At 39.7% G+C, this 17,410-nt stretch overlaps 1 protein-coding gene across 1 annotated transcript; it reads right to left on the bottom strand.

Moving 5' to 3' along the window:
• Window positions 1-214: 214 nt before the first annotated feature.
• Window positions 215-1,380, bottom strand: Or59a (Odorant receptor 59a). The gene is made up of 2 exons (XM_068288070.1): window positions 686-1,380; window positions 215-629 (listed from the first exon to the last, which is right to left on the bottom strand). The coding sequence occupies exons 1-2, from the start codon at window positions 1,378-1,380 to the stop codon at window positions 215-217; spliced, it is 1,110 nt and encodes a 369-aa protein (XP_068144171.1).
• Between the last annotated feature and the right edge of the window lie 16,030 nt (window positions 1,381-17,410).

Raw genomic sequence — 17,410 nt, 5'->3', positions numbered from 1 at the left:
CCCCGTCCCCTGGGATAGAACGACAGATACATGCAAATTTTCTAAGGAGTGATTCCAATTAGCTGCTGTCCGCACATGACACGTGTCCCATTGGCAAAATCAATTATCATTCATCGCATCTGTTGACCTCTTCCCTATTCCCTCTTCCAGTTGAGCAACGGAAACTTTAAATGACTTCCGTTGTTGAGGCTGTTGCAGCTCTGATTTATTGACCTCACTTTCTCATTCGCAGGATGATTGTGAACAGTGAGTAAGCAAATTTAAGAGTAGAAAAGAAAGTGTCCACATGTATTCGAAGCATTCCTCCCGCCATGGCTGTGCTCCTTTTTAAAGAGCGTTCCACGAAAAGCATGAGTTTCCTCTTGAATGTCTTGCTCTGGTCCAGCCAATTGCAGCTAAAAGCGGCATAGTGAAGGCGACCGAACCAAAACTCGTTGTCTGTGCCAAAGTAGCAAGTGGGAAAGATCTGCAGGGGCATGGCCATAGCATAGAACAGGAAATACATTCGCGACATCGGTTCACTAACGAAGAAGAGCAGAGCAGCAATGCCAATGCAGACATTAAGGGCAGTAACAGCGAACTGGATAAACATGGGCAACGACATAAACGCTTCAATGGCCCTGAATAACCTGTGGAGAGATGGGTTTGGATTAAATGTCCTGGGAGTTCTCAAAGATCCACTTACTCTAGTAAATGCTTGTGATCGGTTATGCAGTTCTCCAGTTCGTTTTCATCGACAACCTGTTCGAGTCTTAAACATAGCATCTTAATGTGGGCAGAGATCAGACACAGAACGACAGCAGGGAAACAATCGCTCACATAGTTCTGCAATAGTTGAAACGAGATACCGACAATCTGATAAACATTGGCTATATAGAAGTTTCTGGTTGATGAAATCCAATCAAAGGGAAACCACGCAGGATACATAAGAGCTCTTTGCTCTTGGAACAGGAAAGATAACTCCGCGAATATGGCACAGGGCAAGTAGATGCCAATAAAAATGTAGAGAATCATACGCTGTTGATTTCTCAGTTGACTGTAGATGTCGATTTGTTTGGGGCCGCTAACGCGTTGATCAAGTTTTCGCAGCAGATACTCTATCTTAGACACCATATCGAAGTTATAGGCATAGATAAGAAACTTGAGGGAACATGCCAAGCATGTGACGAATGTGGTGAGATTTAGAATGTCCTCGGTCAAAGTCCTGTTGCGGAACAGCGACATGCCCAAATGAAACGGATAGGCAATGGTCACCAGCAAATTGGCCAAAATCGTTGCCACTTTGTATAGGCCTCGCCATTGTATCTGTTGGTGGGCCGAACCCAAAACCTTCCATGCTGTCCAATGGCTCTTGAAGAAACTTAAACTATTAATGTCCATAATGGGTTCAACTGATTGATTCCAATTCGATTTCGTTGCCTTTTATACAGGGGATAGCTCACCTACTAATTGGTCTTCCCCTAATTATATAATTAAGTTTGCGTGATCATAGCAATTACCTGAAGTTACACACCTGCTTGGCTCCCTTAAGTGTTTCTCATAGTCAATTCAAGAATTTGTTGGCCTTTGAGTAGGAGCGTACATGATTGCAATTAAAACGCAATTTGGAAAATGATAAAATGGAAAATGGGGTAGAAAGTTTTGCATGCCATGTGAAAAGTTGAACAAAAATTTGCATATTCAAAATGAAATGTGAAATAACATTGCATAGTTTCTGGTTACTTTTCGACAGCGAAACTTTTTTATTTATTTATTTTTGCCCCTCTTTTTCAGTATCTTCTTTTTTGGAAAGTGGTTGAAAAAATGCTTTTCATAATTAATGAAACTGACAGGAAATGTAAATGTAAATGTTTCGTTTAGTTCGTTTTATGGCCGCTGTCTGCTCTTGTCAGCGGTTGCCTCTCCGCAGCGAGTCCGTGTGTGAGTGCGAGTGCGAGTGTGTGCATCAAATCTGCTACGCTAAAAAGTATGCTACACAATTTATGGCGCATTCGCTGTCAATTTGGCCAGCCAAGTTATGGCGCATTAAATCATGGCGAATGGTTCAAAAATGTTCACTTGCAATTAGCATGTCCAGGGACAGCAGCAGAAGATTAAAAAACAAAAAGCCATGCGGCTGCCATATTGTTGACAGCACCATAAATTGTTGCATGCATGTCGAAAAACCAAATAAAAATATAAAACGTGGGAAAGACATAACACAACATATGTACATATGTATCTATGTACATAAATACATATGTTCTATGTATGTTATGTAGTTCGCGTACAACTCGCCTAGCCCAATCTGGAGTCTTAATTTGTCGCCGTTTTAGTTCTTGTTTAAATGCCAAAACTTTTACGCGCTTTTTTCAATTTGCCCCATGCATAAAATTGTTGGATTTTTCCATGCACTTCCATTCATTTTTTCCCCTGTGCTGAAAAATGTTATTCACTGCACCAACTGAGCGACAGACTATTGAAACCATAACCCAATTATTCGAAATAGCAACAAGCATCGAGAACGAAAAATATCACACAAATATTTTCCGAGAATGTCCATTATCAAGGGGTCCATGAGCTGAGACCCATGGCCATTAAAGGCGCCATAACTATAACCGCCAAATATGAGCTATACATGTTCACATGAGGGACTATAAAATTACCAAACAGCGTATTAATTAAGAAATAAGCAACGAGTACAAAGAGGCCTTATCATGGGCGTAGTCCGAAATTTGTGTCAGCAGTATACTTGAATGACTGATGATGACAAGATCCAGTGAGCGTGTTTAAATTGCCCAAGGTTGGAGAATATCTATAGATTATTTGTCTTTTTGTAAGTACTTACTGATAGGGGCCTAGAAAATTATAGGTTACCCCAAAATATCTTTGCAGAACTTTAAGTCTCTGGTTAAGTTTTCTGGTTTTCTTCAATGAGGATCATAAGTTTTGTCTTGTTTTGCATATTGGAGGCATTGTATGTCTCGGATTAAGCCAGATTAGATCACTATATCATTTAGCTTCTGAATCGGTCATCAAACTGGGTTATTTGTTGTTTTATTAAAGTTTACAGCCGTAAATCCGACTTTGCTTTGACAGCCATAAGTAAAGGAAACTGAAAAAATCAAAGGTATAGTCGGACCCTCTGCTCAAATAGATTTTGTTATAATTAGCAAATAGCATAGTTCAAAGAGATAAAACCTAATAGCACTCCTAGTATGAACAATACAGGTAATATGTATATTTAAATTTCTTATTTGTACAATCATAGGTTCGGAAAAGCTTTCTTCTTCCTGTTACATACTTCCGACTTTAATATACCATTTCGACGAATTGGTGCATGGTATAAAAATATAAACGTTTTAATGGCAGACGCTTCTGGATAGACTTAAATAGCTACACAGGTTTAAGAATTCATTCAATTCATGTTAATTACTAATTGTAAGATTAAAAAAATGCTTCAGTAGCAGAAGAACTGGACACACTTTGCCAAACACCTTTCGAAATTCTCCAGAAATCATATAGAACAGTTCCATGGACTGACAAGATTATCTATAAACAACATTGAATTTACTTAATTAGATTCGCTTGAAGAGCAATTGACAATATTATGTGAAATGGTTTATTTTGCAAATTAATTCAAGATATAGCAAAATATGTCACCCAGTTGCACTTTTTCATAAAGGGGTGACTACACCCCCTTTCGCTCTAAACGAAACTGGCATAGCTACAACAATGTAATTATCATAATTAAAAGTCTGCCCCATCGCCCAAAACAAAATAAAAAGAGAAAAAACAAAAAAGAAGGGAGACGACGACCACGAATTTCCTATTAAAAGCAGCGCACAGTTTTTACAACAACAGCAACAATGACAATCAAGAGCAAGGGGAGAGACGGAGATGAAAGGGGGACACAGATGCAGCCGCATGGTTTCCTCTGTCTGGGAACTGACTGCATTATTTTGATTGAGGTAGTTCACTAATTGTAAAATCTGGCACATTAATTGCATTTCTCTGTTTTCCTGTCTCCCCAACTGCGTCTCTATCGCTGCCATGTAGAGGAAATTATCAAGTAATTGCTCTCCTCTAGCCACTTCTATTGTTGTTGTTCTTGCTGTGTGCTACAATGCATTTCTTATCAGTCACTCTTATCAGTTGCTTGCAAAATTCACCATTCGACAAAAAAGCCGGACATTCGGAACCCAACAGCTGAGATTCAGGCTCTGCGCATGTCCTGGAACTAACTGAGAGTGAGTGGAAAACATCGAAGTTGTTGAACCATATTTAAGAGCGCTAGATTACTTCATGTGAGACTTTAAAAAGCTAGTATGCCGAACAAGTTTAAGCACGAGAAGAGTTCAGCGTTTTCTTTAAAAGGCACTTAAGTCACCAAATTAATTAATTAATGTCATTAAAGATACTCCGATGGCACTTTTTTCCTAAAACCAAACAATATCAATAACAATATTTAAACCTAACGTTAAAGGACATACAATTTCTATCAAAAAAATTACACATAATTATACGTTAATTAAAGAAAAGTTAACTTGAGTTGGCGATATAGTAAAATATATTTTCACTTCCAATCTTTCTAGAAATAAGGACATCTGAATTGGCTTTTAGGAAGAGAATTTCAGATTTTCAATCCTCTTAAAGATATACAAATGTTGATTGATTGTATTTAAAGGTGTTGAATTAAGGATGGGACCGTATGTTTTCATCTGTTCCCATATCCTGAATCCAAAATCTTCAACTTCATTTCTTAAAATGTTTTGAAGTATTCTATTCATTTTTGTTTGACTAACAAAAACCAGGAACTTTATTTTCAAGAACTCTTTTTAGTCATACAGATTACATTAAAAATCAAAATGGATAAACAAATTTAGCCTAGATTGTTTTACATTTAAAATGTACATCAATTTGTTTAAAACACAAAATCATCATAAGAGTAACCGAATTTCGAACACTGCAATAAGTAAAAGAAAGAAATCTTTTGCAGTGCTAGCTCCAAGTGCAGATGGGCTAATGTTTATTACAAGAGAATGCATGCAACAGTTTAAGATTTGGAATGGTTGAGTTCTTATCAAAATCTCTCACCATAGATGGCGCTTCCAGGATAATCAACGAAACATCGCAGAAACATCGCAGCCCACGACTTACTAACCTGCCTCAACGGCAACGGGACGGCTTTCACTTTTACACTCGCTTTGGGATTCTGTCCCACAGACCCACAGTCGAGTTGGCCGAGCCAGGCCGAACCAATTGGATTGCCTCGGGCTTGAACTGTGGTCGTTGTCGTCGTTACTTCAGTCGTGTCGAGGTGAGTTTCGTTTGGATGACGAGCCAGAGGAATCTCTGATTTGGATGATGGCTAATGTGATTTTCAGTTCGTTTTTAAACACGTCGCGACGCGGTTGTGTTTATTCAGATCAACTCGTCACAAAGCGTTAAGGTCTGAGATCAATTCCGTGTGGTCAAGTGGACATGTGTGTGGGATCGCATTGCGAGTGAAGTGAAAGTGCAACCTGAAGACAAATCGACCTTATTAGTGTAGTCAATCCAGTTCATCAAATCTAAACAAATTAATAAGATAGATTCAAATTTAACTGCGGGAATATTGAAATAAAATATATTTACTGGTAAGCTAAAGCTCAATTGAGCAAAATAGAAGTGAGATAAAAAACTTTATTGGTTTGCCATCCATTTAAAGACAGATTATTTTTGGCATGACTTACTTCCTTCAAACAAAACTTTTCCAACATTACCAGACTCTTCTTTATTTTTCTGAATATTTGTCCTTTTTTGTTTGTTGATTTTAACTTGTTGTTGCAGCTGAAATTCCTCTGCTTCGCAAAGATTTTTACTGCATACCTCTAGGCGCCACTTAATGAGATCTGCATAAGAAACAAAGTAAAGTAAATGAAACGAGGGCTTTGCTCAAACTCATTGATTGCAAGCGATTTGCATAAGTAAATACCTTTCTAGAATGCGCTGCAAAAATTGGAAGAGTGCCTGCAAATCAGTCTGTAAATTTGCAAATCAACACAACTGATATATGTATATCGAGGCATGATCCGTGATGCAAGCAGCTTCTGCTTCATTCAATTGTGCAATTTTCCATATGCCAAAACGTTTAAATGGCCAGACATGCAAATTCCATAAGAACAGCAGAATCGAAATATATCGAAATAAAAAACGATTCATAATAAAATCATATTTCCCCCTCTCCACCACTAATACCCAGCGTGTATTTTCCAGCTGCGGGCATTTTATTTTATTTTTATTTTATACATGGCGTGCAAATGTGCCGCCGGTATCGAAGGGGTGCAGAGGCGTCACAAAACCCAGTTTCAATTCAATTACATTGAAAGCTTGTTCGGTTCACAAAGGACATTCACACACTCTCACACTCACACACGCGATGAGGGAGGATAAATTCCATTATTTGACAATATTTGTGAATGCAACACAAAAAACGAACCAGCGAGGGTTTGGCGAGGCAGCCCAGCCACGCCTCTTTTATCAGAGCCAGACCTAGGTAAGAGGGTTAATGTTTAAAGGGGAAGAAGAGCAGCTCAAGCGTAGCAAGTCAATTAATTAGGTAAAAAGAGAGAGAGAGAGAGAGAGGGAGAGAGAGAAAGAGGAACCAAAAGGCGCAGGCAACCATTAAAAGCGAAATAAGAAAAAATCGCTCATACGCCTCGGATGCCGCCTGAATTGGGTTCTTCCCGTGCGCAGCACAATGGGCACCAGACGAAGTGTGAAATTGTATTTCAGCCAACTTTCCCCGTTATGCCCTTGCATGAGCCAGGGTAAAATTCTTCCAGCATTAGGACCTATGTAGGTAAATTAATTAAACTCTTTTGTTTTAGTCAAAATTACAATTAACGCCTAATTAATTCCGTACATTTCTTTTCGCGCAAAGCATAAAGTCCTTCTCTGCCTGAGAAAGAAAAATGATGGCGGCACGAGGGCAAGCAAAAGGAAACGGAAATGGACAACTTAAATGTCATTAAGCGGATTTGTCTAGAGCATGTGAATAACCATCCAGCCATCTACTCACCCATCCGGCAGGCAAAGTTATTAGATGCTTCATTCAGCTTAATTGCTTCCAGCCGCTTCGGCTGTTGCTGTTGCTGATTCTGATGATTGTTTTAATTTGAATCGCTTACCTGCACGCAGTCATCTCATGTCGCTAACATCGTTGGCCAGATCTTTGGACTGGTACTGGCACTGTGCTGTCTCAGTCAAGACCATGTTCAGGGGTGGTGGTTGGTCTTTCCACTTGCCACTTTTCCCTACTTTCTGTTTTGCATACAAATGGCTTAAATGCGCGCTTCTGCTTTATGAATGCAAATTTACCCAACATCATGCTGATGCCTGCAGTTTTTTTTAGTTAGTCACTATCGCGCTGACCCATGCTGAGTTGAGTTGAGCCATGTGGAGCGGAGCGGAAGACAAACGGCGGGACTGACTACTTTAGTAAGCCGGTGAGCAATTCAGCCATTTACAGCCATTTGCATACACTCTGAGGAACCTAAATAGATAACTCGCTGAACCTATTTCATGATTTAAATGAAACTATTATCTTTTCACAGTGAATTTTAATAGCAATCCATCATTACAATAATCCACATCTTTAAAATATTTACATATGCTTTTTTCGTAATTAAAATAATAATATTGGTCGGTAATTGGTCGTTAAAAATGACAAAATATCAAGGCGCCAAAAAATTATGTTCAAATAATGGATAAATGGATGGTCTGTTAGGGACAGATGGGTTTGATCTCTTTTTGATCAGTTCTTAGCCTTTGTTCTAACTAAATTGACAGGACTAGTCACTCTTAATTAATTTACTTAAATATTAAAAAGAGGTAAGCAATCTTTTTGGCCAGTTTTTTATTTCCCTTATAAAGCGCTAAGGATATTGCTTGTTTTAAATCTTTAAAACCAAACAACAAGTTCCTTGCATTTGAAAAAGTTTTCGCCCAAGTGTACATAGAGTTTTCCCCCGCTCTCATATTTAGCAACAACACAAACAGCTCTAAAAGAGAAGTCAGCGGGAAATTCCATAAACTGGCCGCTGGCATTTGGCAGCTGTTATTCTTTGGCCTCCCTTTTGGTGTTGTACTCTCCTTATTCATTTCGTTGCTTTGGTTTTCTTTTTCTTTATAGGTTTTCTCTGCTTTTTGCGTTCTTCTTGGTTTCTTTAGGCTTAGGCTGATATTCTAGACATTTTGCTTAACTCAAAGATGTTGTTTCTAAATGTTCCACTAGGCGGCAAGGATGCAAGAGGAACTGAGTTCTGAGTACACGTGTTCAGATTCAAATTCCATTCACATACATATTGCTTCCCGAAATGCTTTTACTTGGGGATTTGAATGGCTTTAGCAGGTTCCCCTTGCTCGCACCGCACCCTTACCCATACGCCAATCCAAAATATGTATGTATTTGTCAGGGTCAGAATTATTTGCATAATTTTATAACTACTTAATACCGCACCACCCTCCACCACCCAAAGAGCATTATAATTATGTATAAAATAGGTCCAGCGTCCGCTGGATTGTTTGTATTCTATTTAATTATTATTTTATGTAAGCGCTTAATGCGTCAAAATTGTTTACACAACCAAATGTAATTAAAATACAAAAAAAAAAAAAAAAAAAGAAAAGAACACCCACAGAAACAAAAAAAACAAGGCATAGGTATATGAAAACGAAATGTGCGGGGATAAAGGAGGCAGACAATTATTTGATTGCATTAACCTGTACAGACAGTTTGCAATTAACTTTGTGACTTTGTATGAATTTGTCATATCCTAGAATAGTTTGGACTTGAAGAGCATTTCGACTGCGCTCTCGCATTTCGTGAATGAAAGAGCATTTAATTTCTGTTTACTCTTGAATATTTCCATTTTGTGGTTTGCCAAATCGGATTAAACGGCTGCACTTTAGTTTTGGTTTCGGTTCTACTTGCCAAATTATGATGGTCCCCCACTCTCTTACTCTTTTTCTCACACTGTATCTGTCTCTCTCTCTCTGCATCTCTCTCCCTCTTTTTTTGTCTGTATGTTTTGCTGGCTTTATATAAACATGCTTCTCTCTGTGAGTCTGTGTTGAGATTACTTAATAACCAGCCAAACAAACAGGAAACGCGGATCACTAATTCCGCTTGAAGGACTCTTCTATGCGTGTGCACGTGTGTCTGTGTGTGAGTGAGTGAGCGGTGAATGCGCTGTTAATTAAATGAAAATGTTGGATGAAAGAAACGAACAAAAACTAAAACTCATTTAACTAAACTGTGTTCAAATTTTATGGCATAAAATAAACACTAATTTATTGGAGAGCCAAAAGTTTGTTCAGAAAATAAAATGAAGTAAGTGAGTCGTCTCACCGACTTCGGTATACCATGCACCAAGTGAAACAAAATATGAAAAAAAACTCAATCAATGTACAATGCTAGAATAGTCTCCGAGATGGGCATCGCTGTTGATGCTGATCAAGAATATATACACTTTATGGGGTCGGAAAAGCTTTCTTTTGGCGACTTTAATACGCCATTTCACCTTCTCGGTGAAACGTAAGTCATCGCTACGACTGTGGTATACCATGCACCATGTAGAACAGCGTGTTAATCACACTCTGTGTCTGAGATAATAAAGAAACTTACAAACTCTCTGCTTAATCAATCAGACTCTCATTGAAGTAAAATTCATTTGGCATAATTATTTATTATTTGGCTGCCCAATGAAGACCAATTGCTTCTCAATCGCCAACTTTCTATAATTGCCAATTAAAAATCAAATAGAAATCGAAATGCAGTCAAGTGGGGAAGCACGCTTGCCCACACGCAAACCCACGTCCTTGCGTCCTTTTCGTCTCATCATTCGTCACTCCTCATGGGCCACCTTTAACTACGCCCTGATTTCACAGTAAATTAGTTATGATTGTTGCGTGTTAATCATTAATTAACTTGGCTTGATTGCGGTCCGGCATACATATCAATTATTTAAGCGGTTTTAAATGGTTTGCTTGTTGGCCCTGATTGACAGACCAAAGTGCCGAAATGTGGGCGAGGCGAGGACTTTGATAGAGTCCTAATTATGTGGTGTGGCTTTTGCTTTGATGCACAATGTGAGCGGACATTCCAGGAAGGAGCAATTAGAAAAACACAGATAGCCCATGCCGAGACAGGCAAAATAATATGTTCTTTGATATTGTCTTTATGCTTTTTTATAGCCCACTTATTGGGGCCAATGTGGTTCTGATTTTTTAGCAGCCTTTCATTATCGAACATTGGCACTAAATAAGTATCAGCAAGTGGATTACATTTCAATGGCAATCCCAAGTCAGAATCCTGTCGGTATATGAGCAGAAGAAAAAATGAAAAAATCATTCGAAATAAAGGAAAAACTAGGAGTCCTGCTGGCAATGTTGAGTGACGTGTTATTTGAATGCCTGTCATGCAATCTTCTTCCTTTTGGCTTGCCTTTCGATGCCATTGGACAAGGCCATTCGTCCTTTGTTTCCGTTTTGTCTCTGGTCTCCGCTGTCATTTCAGGCACTTTCTTTTTTGCTGCGAAAGATTGCGAGTCCGCTCAACCCTCTCGCCCATTCCTTGCTTGTGCTGTCAGGTGATTTGAGTTGCGTTGAAGTTTCCTTTACCTTGTTCCTAGCTGTGATTGAGCCGCTTGCAAATGGCAACAATTGCTGTGGTTCTGCGAAAAACAAATGTACCGAAGGCCGCGATGAGACTGGGAGGCGAGGCTAAAGTTTTATTACCATTCTCTCCCCCAGACGGCCAACTGCTACAGACTTGGGACTGACTTTGTGTGTAGTTTCTGTGTGTGCGCCTGTGTCTGAAACTTGTTTGGCCAAGTGTCGTTACGAACTTTCTTCCTGGTTGTTGCACGGCTTCTTCGACTCGCTTGTCCTGTAAAAGTGAATTATGGCGACAGTTGTCGGTGGGCACAACTTTTTAAGCTGAATGCATCTGCAAAAAAGAAAATACCAGTGAGGAAGAAATAAGTTTTTGCCTGCCAAGCATATCATTTATCAACAAGGCATGCCGTTGCCACCTTAAGGCCTATGACAATGGGGAAGAGTGTCAAGTGTCAAGGTTGAGACGGCAAGGACACGCGCGCGAAAATTGTCATCTTAAATTTTCATTTGTGTGTACATATCGTGCTGGCTGCCACAGCGAATGGCACAAAGGACACAATAGCCAAGCATTTCACCGTCACTTGACTGACAATTCGTGCGTGTATGTGACCAGAGCCTGAGAAATCGAGTGAAACACAATGGCAGGTAAAGTTTTACCCCGTTTAGCATAGAGTGTGGTTAGTCAGCTGACAATGCAGCAGGGGCAAGTGAGTTCAGGGTAAGCGCAAGTCGCCTTGCGATCTCTGCTGAATCCGTGATGATGACTGGTTATGGCCTACCCATTGTGTGAAGCTTCAGTGCCATCACCACTTTTCATCCGTCACTCGTCGTCAGGGCCATATCCATTCAGTTTTATGTGTAGATTGTTGGTTTACTTACGCTTATATTAATTTACGAGCTGCAATAAAAGTGAAACCAAAATGAGAATGACCCTTGGCCTGAAAGTTTGTCTACACACATACATACATAGTTCTCAGGGGCTCGGGTGGCGGGTGTCGGGTGGTGTGGTTGACTCCAGTTACCTGTTAGACAGCCACGTGCCCTTCACTCATACAAACACACACGCACACACATTTCATGTTCAAGGCCTTTTTGGCCCACATTGATTGACATGGGCAGGAAATTAAAAATCAGACATTTTGCATGCGCGCACAAAATTTGTGCGCTCTTTTAAATTTTATGCCTCGACAGTACAAAATGTATGTAAATTTGTGTATATTAAATGCATATATCTATATATATATATGGACAAAATAGAATCAATGCCATTAACCAAATTGGATTTGATTATTTATACATGACAACCCACAACAACAACAACAACAGCAACAGCAAGAGAAAAGAGAGACGAAAAAAACATAACCAACTTTCAACATTTTTTAAGAACATAGAGAAAAAGGCATCCTCAGTCAATGTCATAAATCACATTGGTTAGCCACTCTGTCCGGGGGCGAAGGGAAGGAGTATTGAGAGGGCAGTGAAAAGCCGTAAGGAAAGTGTTATTGATGGGCATTTAACTTTTGTTTTGCAATTCCAACAGCAACCCCACACATACGCTCTTGGCTTCAAAATTGCGCCACACCAAAAGGGAAATGATTCGATGATTCCCCTCTTGTTATTTCTGCTTGCGTCATCGGGCAACTTCTATATCTTTCTATACTATCATGGATGTATGTTTAGACCGGGGATTTGTTTCAGTTTTTACGATTGGCAGTCGTCCGACAATTTACTTAATAGTTTTACTACAGTTTCAGTTTATGCTTACGCGAGCCTCTTTTCCATTTTGGATTATTTTGCATGTTTCTGATTCTGATTCGCATTCATTTGACCTAAGGCTGGTCAATAAACTGCGACGTCATGTTGTCGGCCATAAAATGAGCCGAATTCCAGTTTCGATTTCGGTTTTATTTTACTTTTCCCGTTTTTTCTAATGCTGTAAACTTTTTGCCAACACTTTGACCATTACCATGAGAATGGAGAAAATTTAAAGAGCGACCACTGGGCGTATGAGTTATTGGACATAATTGTATTTTCTTTTTGGCATTTGTTTTGCCAGCATTGTTTTTGGCCATTGTCAAAGCAAAATGCCTTCATTTGATTGTTGTTTTGTTCACTGACTGGCTAGACATTGTCTGGCCCAAGAATTTATTGACCTGCTTGATATGTCTATGGGATTTGGATTATTGGACCAACAAATGGGCAAACTTTTTTGCCTGCACATGGAACCAAACAACTTCTAATTGACTTTGACAGTTGCAACGGAGTGCCCACTCACAGGCTCGTTCTCTGCATTATCTATATACATATCTGCGGAACTGGGGTTGGAATCACTACATTTTCTAACCGCCAACCAAAATGAGAGATTAAAACGTCGCATATGACATCAGCCAGCCGCAAAACACATTGACAGCAGCCAAACAAATTGACACAGAATATAAGGAAGGACAAATTTAGTAAAATTATGCGCATAATAAATGAACATCGGTTTGATTTTGGTTTGTCATCAACCAAATTTAGTCCAGTTGGGAGCTTTTAGTTTGTTTTAGCAGGTTCAAATCAAATCTAATGCAGATGCAGATACAGATACAGATATAATAAGGATGCAATGCGAATTGGAGCGCGAATTATACAAAGAATCACCAAATTTGATATATCCTATATATGTATGTACATACATAGCAAACTTTGATGTGATTCGTTTCGCATTTGCTTTAATGTATTGAAACTGCCGACTTTTATAAATGCGTCCAAATAAATGTGGGAACTAATAGAGACAATCTGCCACACGTGGCACACAGGCTCAGCCTGGAAAAGGGTTGCCAATGCCAACGCCCACACAACCAAATAACGCCCTAGCCCATCCTGTCGGGAAAGTTCTTGTTGTTGGTAATACCATTTATAAATTTCACTTGAAATAAACAGTTTACCAAGCAAACGGTTTCTGCCAGTCGTCTTGCTCTGGGTTAGGATTAAGGCTACAGCTTCATTTTATTACCATGACGCGTTTAACATGTGGCACGTCTCCATCTCCATCTACCACGGATCCAGCTCCTGCTCGGGATGTGGTTCTCGTTCCAGTGTACCATTGTTTCTGTTTCTGTTTCTGTTTCTGCCTCTGATTCGGATTTGCTTCTGTTTGCTTTTGACTGTGTAATTTATGCGCTCACGTATAAATAGAATTGATTTTGCTTAAGCATCGCATATTTTACCTGATGCCAGTGATTTAATGGCTGGCGACATAATCTGCCATTTGGCACTCGCTTCCTGTCAAATCACGTACCGACTACCACACGGGTCTTATGTACACCAATATATCCTTATCGCAGTGCCTTTAAGCTCTGCGTAAATCCAAATCCATTTTCGTGAAGATTCCATTATGCGACACAGACACACACACACACAGACACACACACGCACACATACGCATAGATAAAAAAATAAATGCCTGTATGTGGAAGACAATCAAAAGTATGCCATATGTAAGCGCGGTGAGAAAAGCAATTATGTAGGAAAAATAAGTATTAAAGCAAGTCTGCCCACATATAGACAAGGAATGAACAGATTGTGGCAATACCGAACGCCACATACCCTAATCATAAGCTCTCTAGGCATTTGTGCTTGTGAATAATTCCATTATCGATGAGACAATCAGTTTTTTTTCTGCTCCCAAGTTTTAAAAAACTTAAAGTTAAATAAGAGTCGGAAAATTCGTCCCTAAAGGAAATCCAGTGGCAATCCATGTTCCACGTACAACTTCTTAATAAACTTTTCCCCGATATCGAATGACATTTTCCGTTGCCTAAGGATTCTTCACTACAATAGGGTGTGGAGAAATGGAAAAATAAATATTCAGTTGCAGAAATTATGCTTATAGAAAGCTTTTCAACACAATTATCCATGCTATGCATAGATGACATATTTTCTTTTTGGCGGGGTAGCAAATGTGCGAGAATTTGGAATTTAAATTCTGTTAAATTCTTAGGAAAAAAGGAAACGTTGCCAAAATATGGGTGGAAGTGAGCATTACATTAAGTATGCATTTTGCGTTGGTTGAGCACTACCAAAAATAAACAATACAAATGACTAACCAGCACGGCGAAAAAACGAGAAAATGGAAAATGTGAAAAACTCCGTTGTCGGAATAGAGAGCGGAGAGACAAACACACAGATAAATAAATAAATAAATATCCAGACAGACTCGATCCCATCCCGAAACCAGGAGCGACAGCAAGGGATAAGCCGCACAAATGTTAGCTAATGAACAAAAATTTCTTTTGATAGAAAAACCCCCAAATATATGACGGCGAGGAGGAGCGCTTCGTCTTGACTTGTGGTATTCTTATTTTCATAAATTTTCAAAGTGTATATTGTAGCACAACATGACCATAAAAGAAACTGCATTGGGAAGGGAAGGGAGCAACGCGAGCGTATACTGGCAAGAGGCAAAGGGGAGACGCAGCTTCCATATGAAAGGCAGCCCAAGTGGCACATAATCTGAGCAATTTGCTTGCGTTTTATGTGATTTTTGTAGCCAGTATTAGTGGCTGTAAAGCACACACACACACACACACACACCCGGAAAGTGTTTGTGTGAGTGTGCAAGATTTGTATGCAAATTGTAAGCATCCTGTTGAAGTGAACTTATACATAAGAGAGTAACCAACTCATAAGCACAATGTAAAATCAGAAATAGAGATTCTTAAACTCTCATCAATGGCATTTGTCAAAAAGATTAATGCGAGGAGCAAATTATAATTTTGCCGGCATTAAATTATTATTAAGCTTTTTTCCTTTCTCCTTTTTATTTCCCATTCCGCCCTTCCTTTGTTCGCTTTGCCACTGATTGGCTGTTCTAGAGTAAGAGCGAAAAAAATTATCCAATTTAAAAGCCAAATGTCATTTTTTGTTTGCGCCGCCATCACATAATGTGACTTACCTAACAAAAGGTGATGCCTTGGCCCTGGACCTAGAAATGGCTTCGCCTGATGCCGATGCTGATGCTGATTCTGATGCTGATGCCAATGCTGTTGCTGTTGCTCTTGCTGATGATGGTGATGAGTTGACGAGACGTTGTTGCTGGTGCTGCCATTTTGACATTTGCTTTTTGTTCCGTTTCCGTTCCTTTTGAGGCAGCGCAGACATTTCATTTCGAAGCGGCAGAAAAATTACTCGAATTTCATTTAACGCAGGCAACTTTGTCACTGGGACAGGCAGCAAGGACAACAAACATCAACCGGGGCAAGCAACTGCGTTGAGTTTGTTAATGTGTTTGCATAAATTTCCCAAACGACAACAGAAGCAACAAATAAGACAAGCGTAAAAGTTGGCAAGTACTTGCCAAGCATCTAATACATTTTCCAACCGAATGTGTGTGTATGTATGTGAGTGTCCTTGTGCGTGTGTGGCTAACTAGTTGGCACTGAACAAACTAAAAAGGCTGACGAGGCCAAAATACAGTTTAAAATCTTTGGAGGTAACTTCAATTAATTTCAGTGTATCCCTCGGGCTATTTGTGTGTTTCCCCTCTCACTTTTCCTCTCCGTCTCTCACTCTCACTGCTTTTCACTCTGTGTCAATGTGTTAGTGAGCTTGTTTGTTTGTTCTATGTTTTTCTAAAAAAGAAACTTTTTTAACTTTCAAAAATAAAAAGGTGTAACCTCTGACCATGCATTGCTGGTACAAGTTTTATGATTCAATTTGTTTGAAAAGCTGCAGCTTGTTCCCTCACTGGTTCCTCCAGGCGGCAGAACCTTTGCCTGGCTGAGCATTAATCAGGCTAAGCACCCAGGCATACCAGAGTCACCAATGGCATTGCTTTTGAGTTGAAATTGGATTGTTAGTTTTGAAACATCCAGCAACCAACAGTCAGAGGCAGGGGCAGGAGCAGGGGCAGGACAAGGTTTCTACTGATACTTCTACTTGCAGCAGCCACTCATCCATGACGGTCCAGCTCCAAAACAGAAAATAAAAGGGGAAGGAATATTCCGCTGTCAACCAACAGCAACAGCGGGAGCCAAATGTTCAAGTGTGAGTGTGTCTGTCAAGGGTTAAGTGCATGAGGATGTTGCCTGGCAACCAAATGCTACCTTTATTCGGCCCTCCTCCGTCGTCCGTGCTCCGCTACCTGTCTTTCACCTGTACGGCCAAATTGCCATGGCCCACGTGTTGCCCTCGACGCTGCTTTTTTCCTGGTTATTTTGTTTGTCGCTTTGTCGTAATGCATTAGCCGTGTCAGGTAGAAGGGGTTAACCGCCATCCCGAACTTTCTGTGCCCCGGAGACATTGCTGACAGAGCATTCGAAGATGATTCTGATTAACTCTTGCTCTTTGGGAGATACCCGACTTGTCTTAAGCAAACTTAAAGGCATCTGGAAAACTGATGAGGGGCTCTGCATTTGACTTTTGACTTATGTATGTCCCAAAATATAGTGTGCTTCCTTCGAAAAGGGAATCATGAATTTACAATCAAGCAATTGTAAATTTATTGTTTGATTTGTTTGTTCGTTTGCCAATGCGAAACCCCAAGGAATCCAACCAAGAGAATACAAACTAAGCCCCTTGGTGGGATAAAGAAGGGGATGCTGCTGTTGCATGCATAAACAAAGTTTATCAGATACTTTTTGCATTTGAATGCTATAGTCAATTCTATGGCAGGTTCAACAGTGGCAAAGACTCATGTTCATATGCTGACGATTTTCCTGAAATTCTTGTTTACCATAAACATAGACTAAATCTGGGACTATGAGCAATAAACAAATGAACTATCTGA

Source organism: Drosophila tropicalis, unplaced genomic scaffold, assembly GCF_018151085.1.
Source record: "Drosophila tropicalis isolate 14030-0801.00 unplaced genomic scaffold, ASM1815108v1 contig_573, whole genome shotgun sequence".
Classification (NCBI taxonomy): domain Eukaryota; kingdom Metazoa; phylum Arthropoda; class Insecta; order Diptera; family Drosophilidae; genus Drosophila; species Drosophila tropicalis.
Note: the sequence above shows the minus strand (reverse complement) of the source record. Positions and strands in the feature narration are given on the sequence as shown.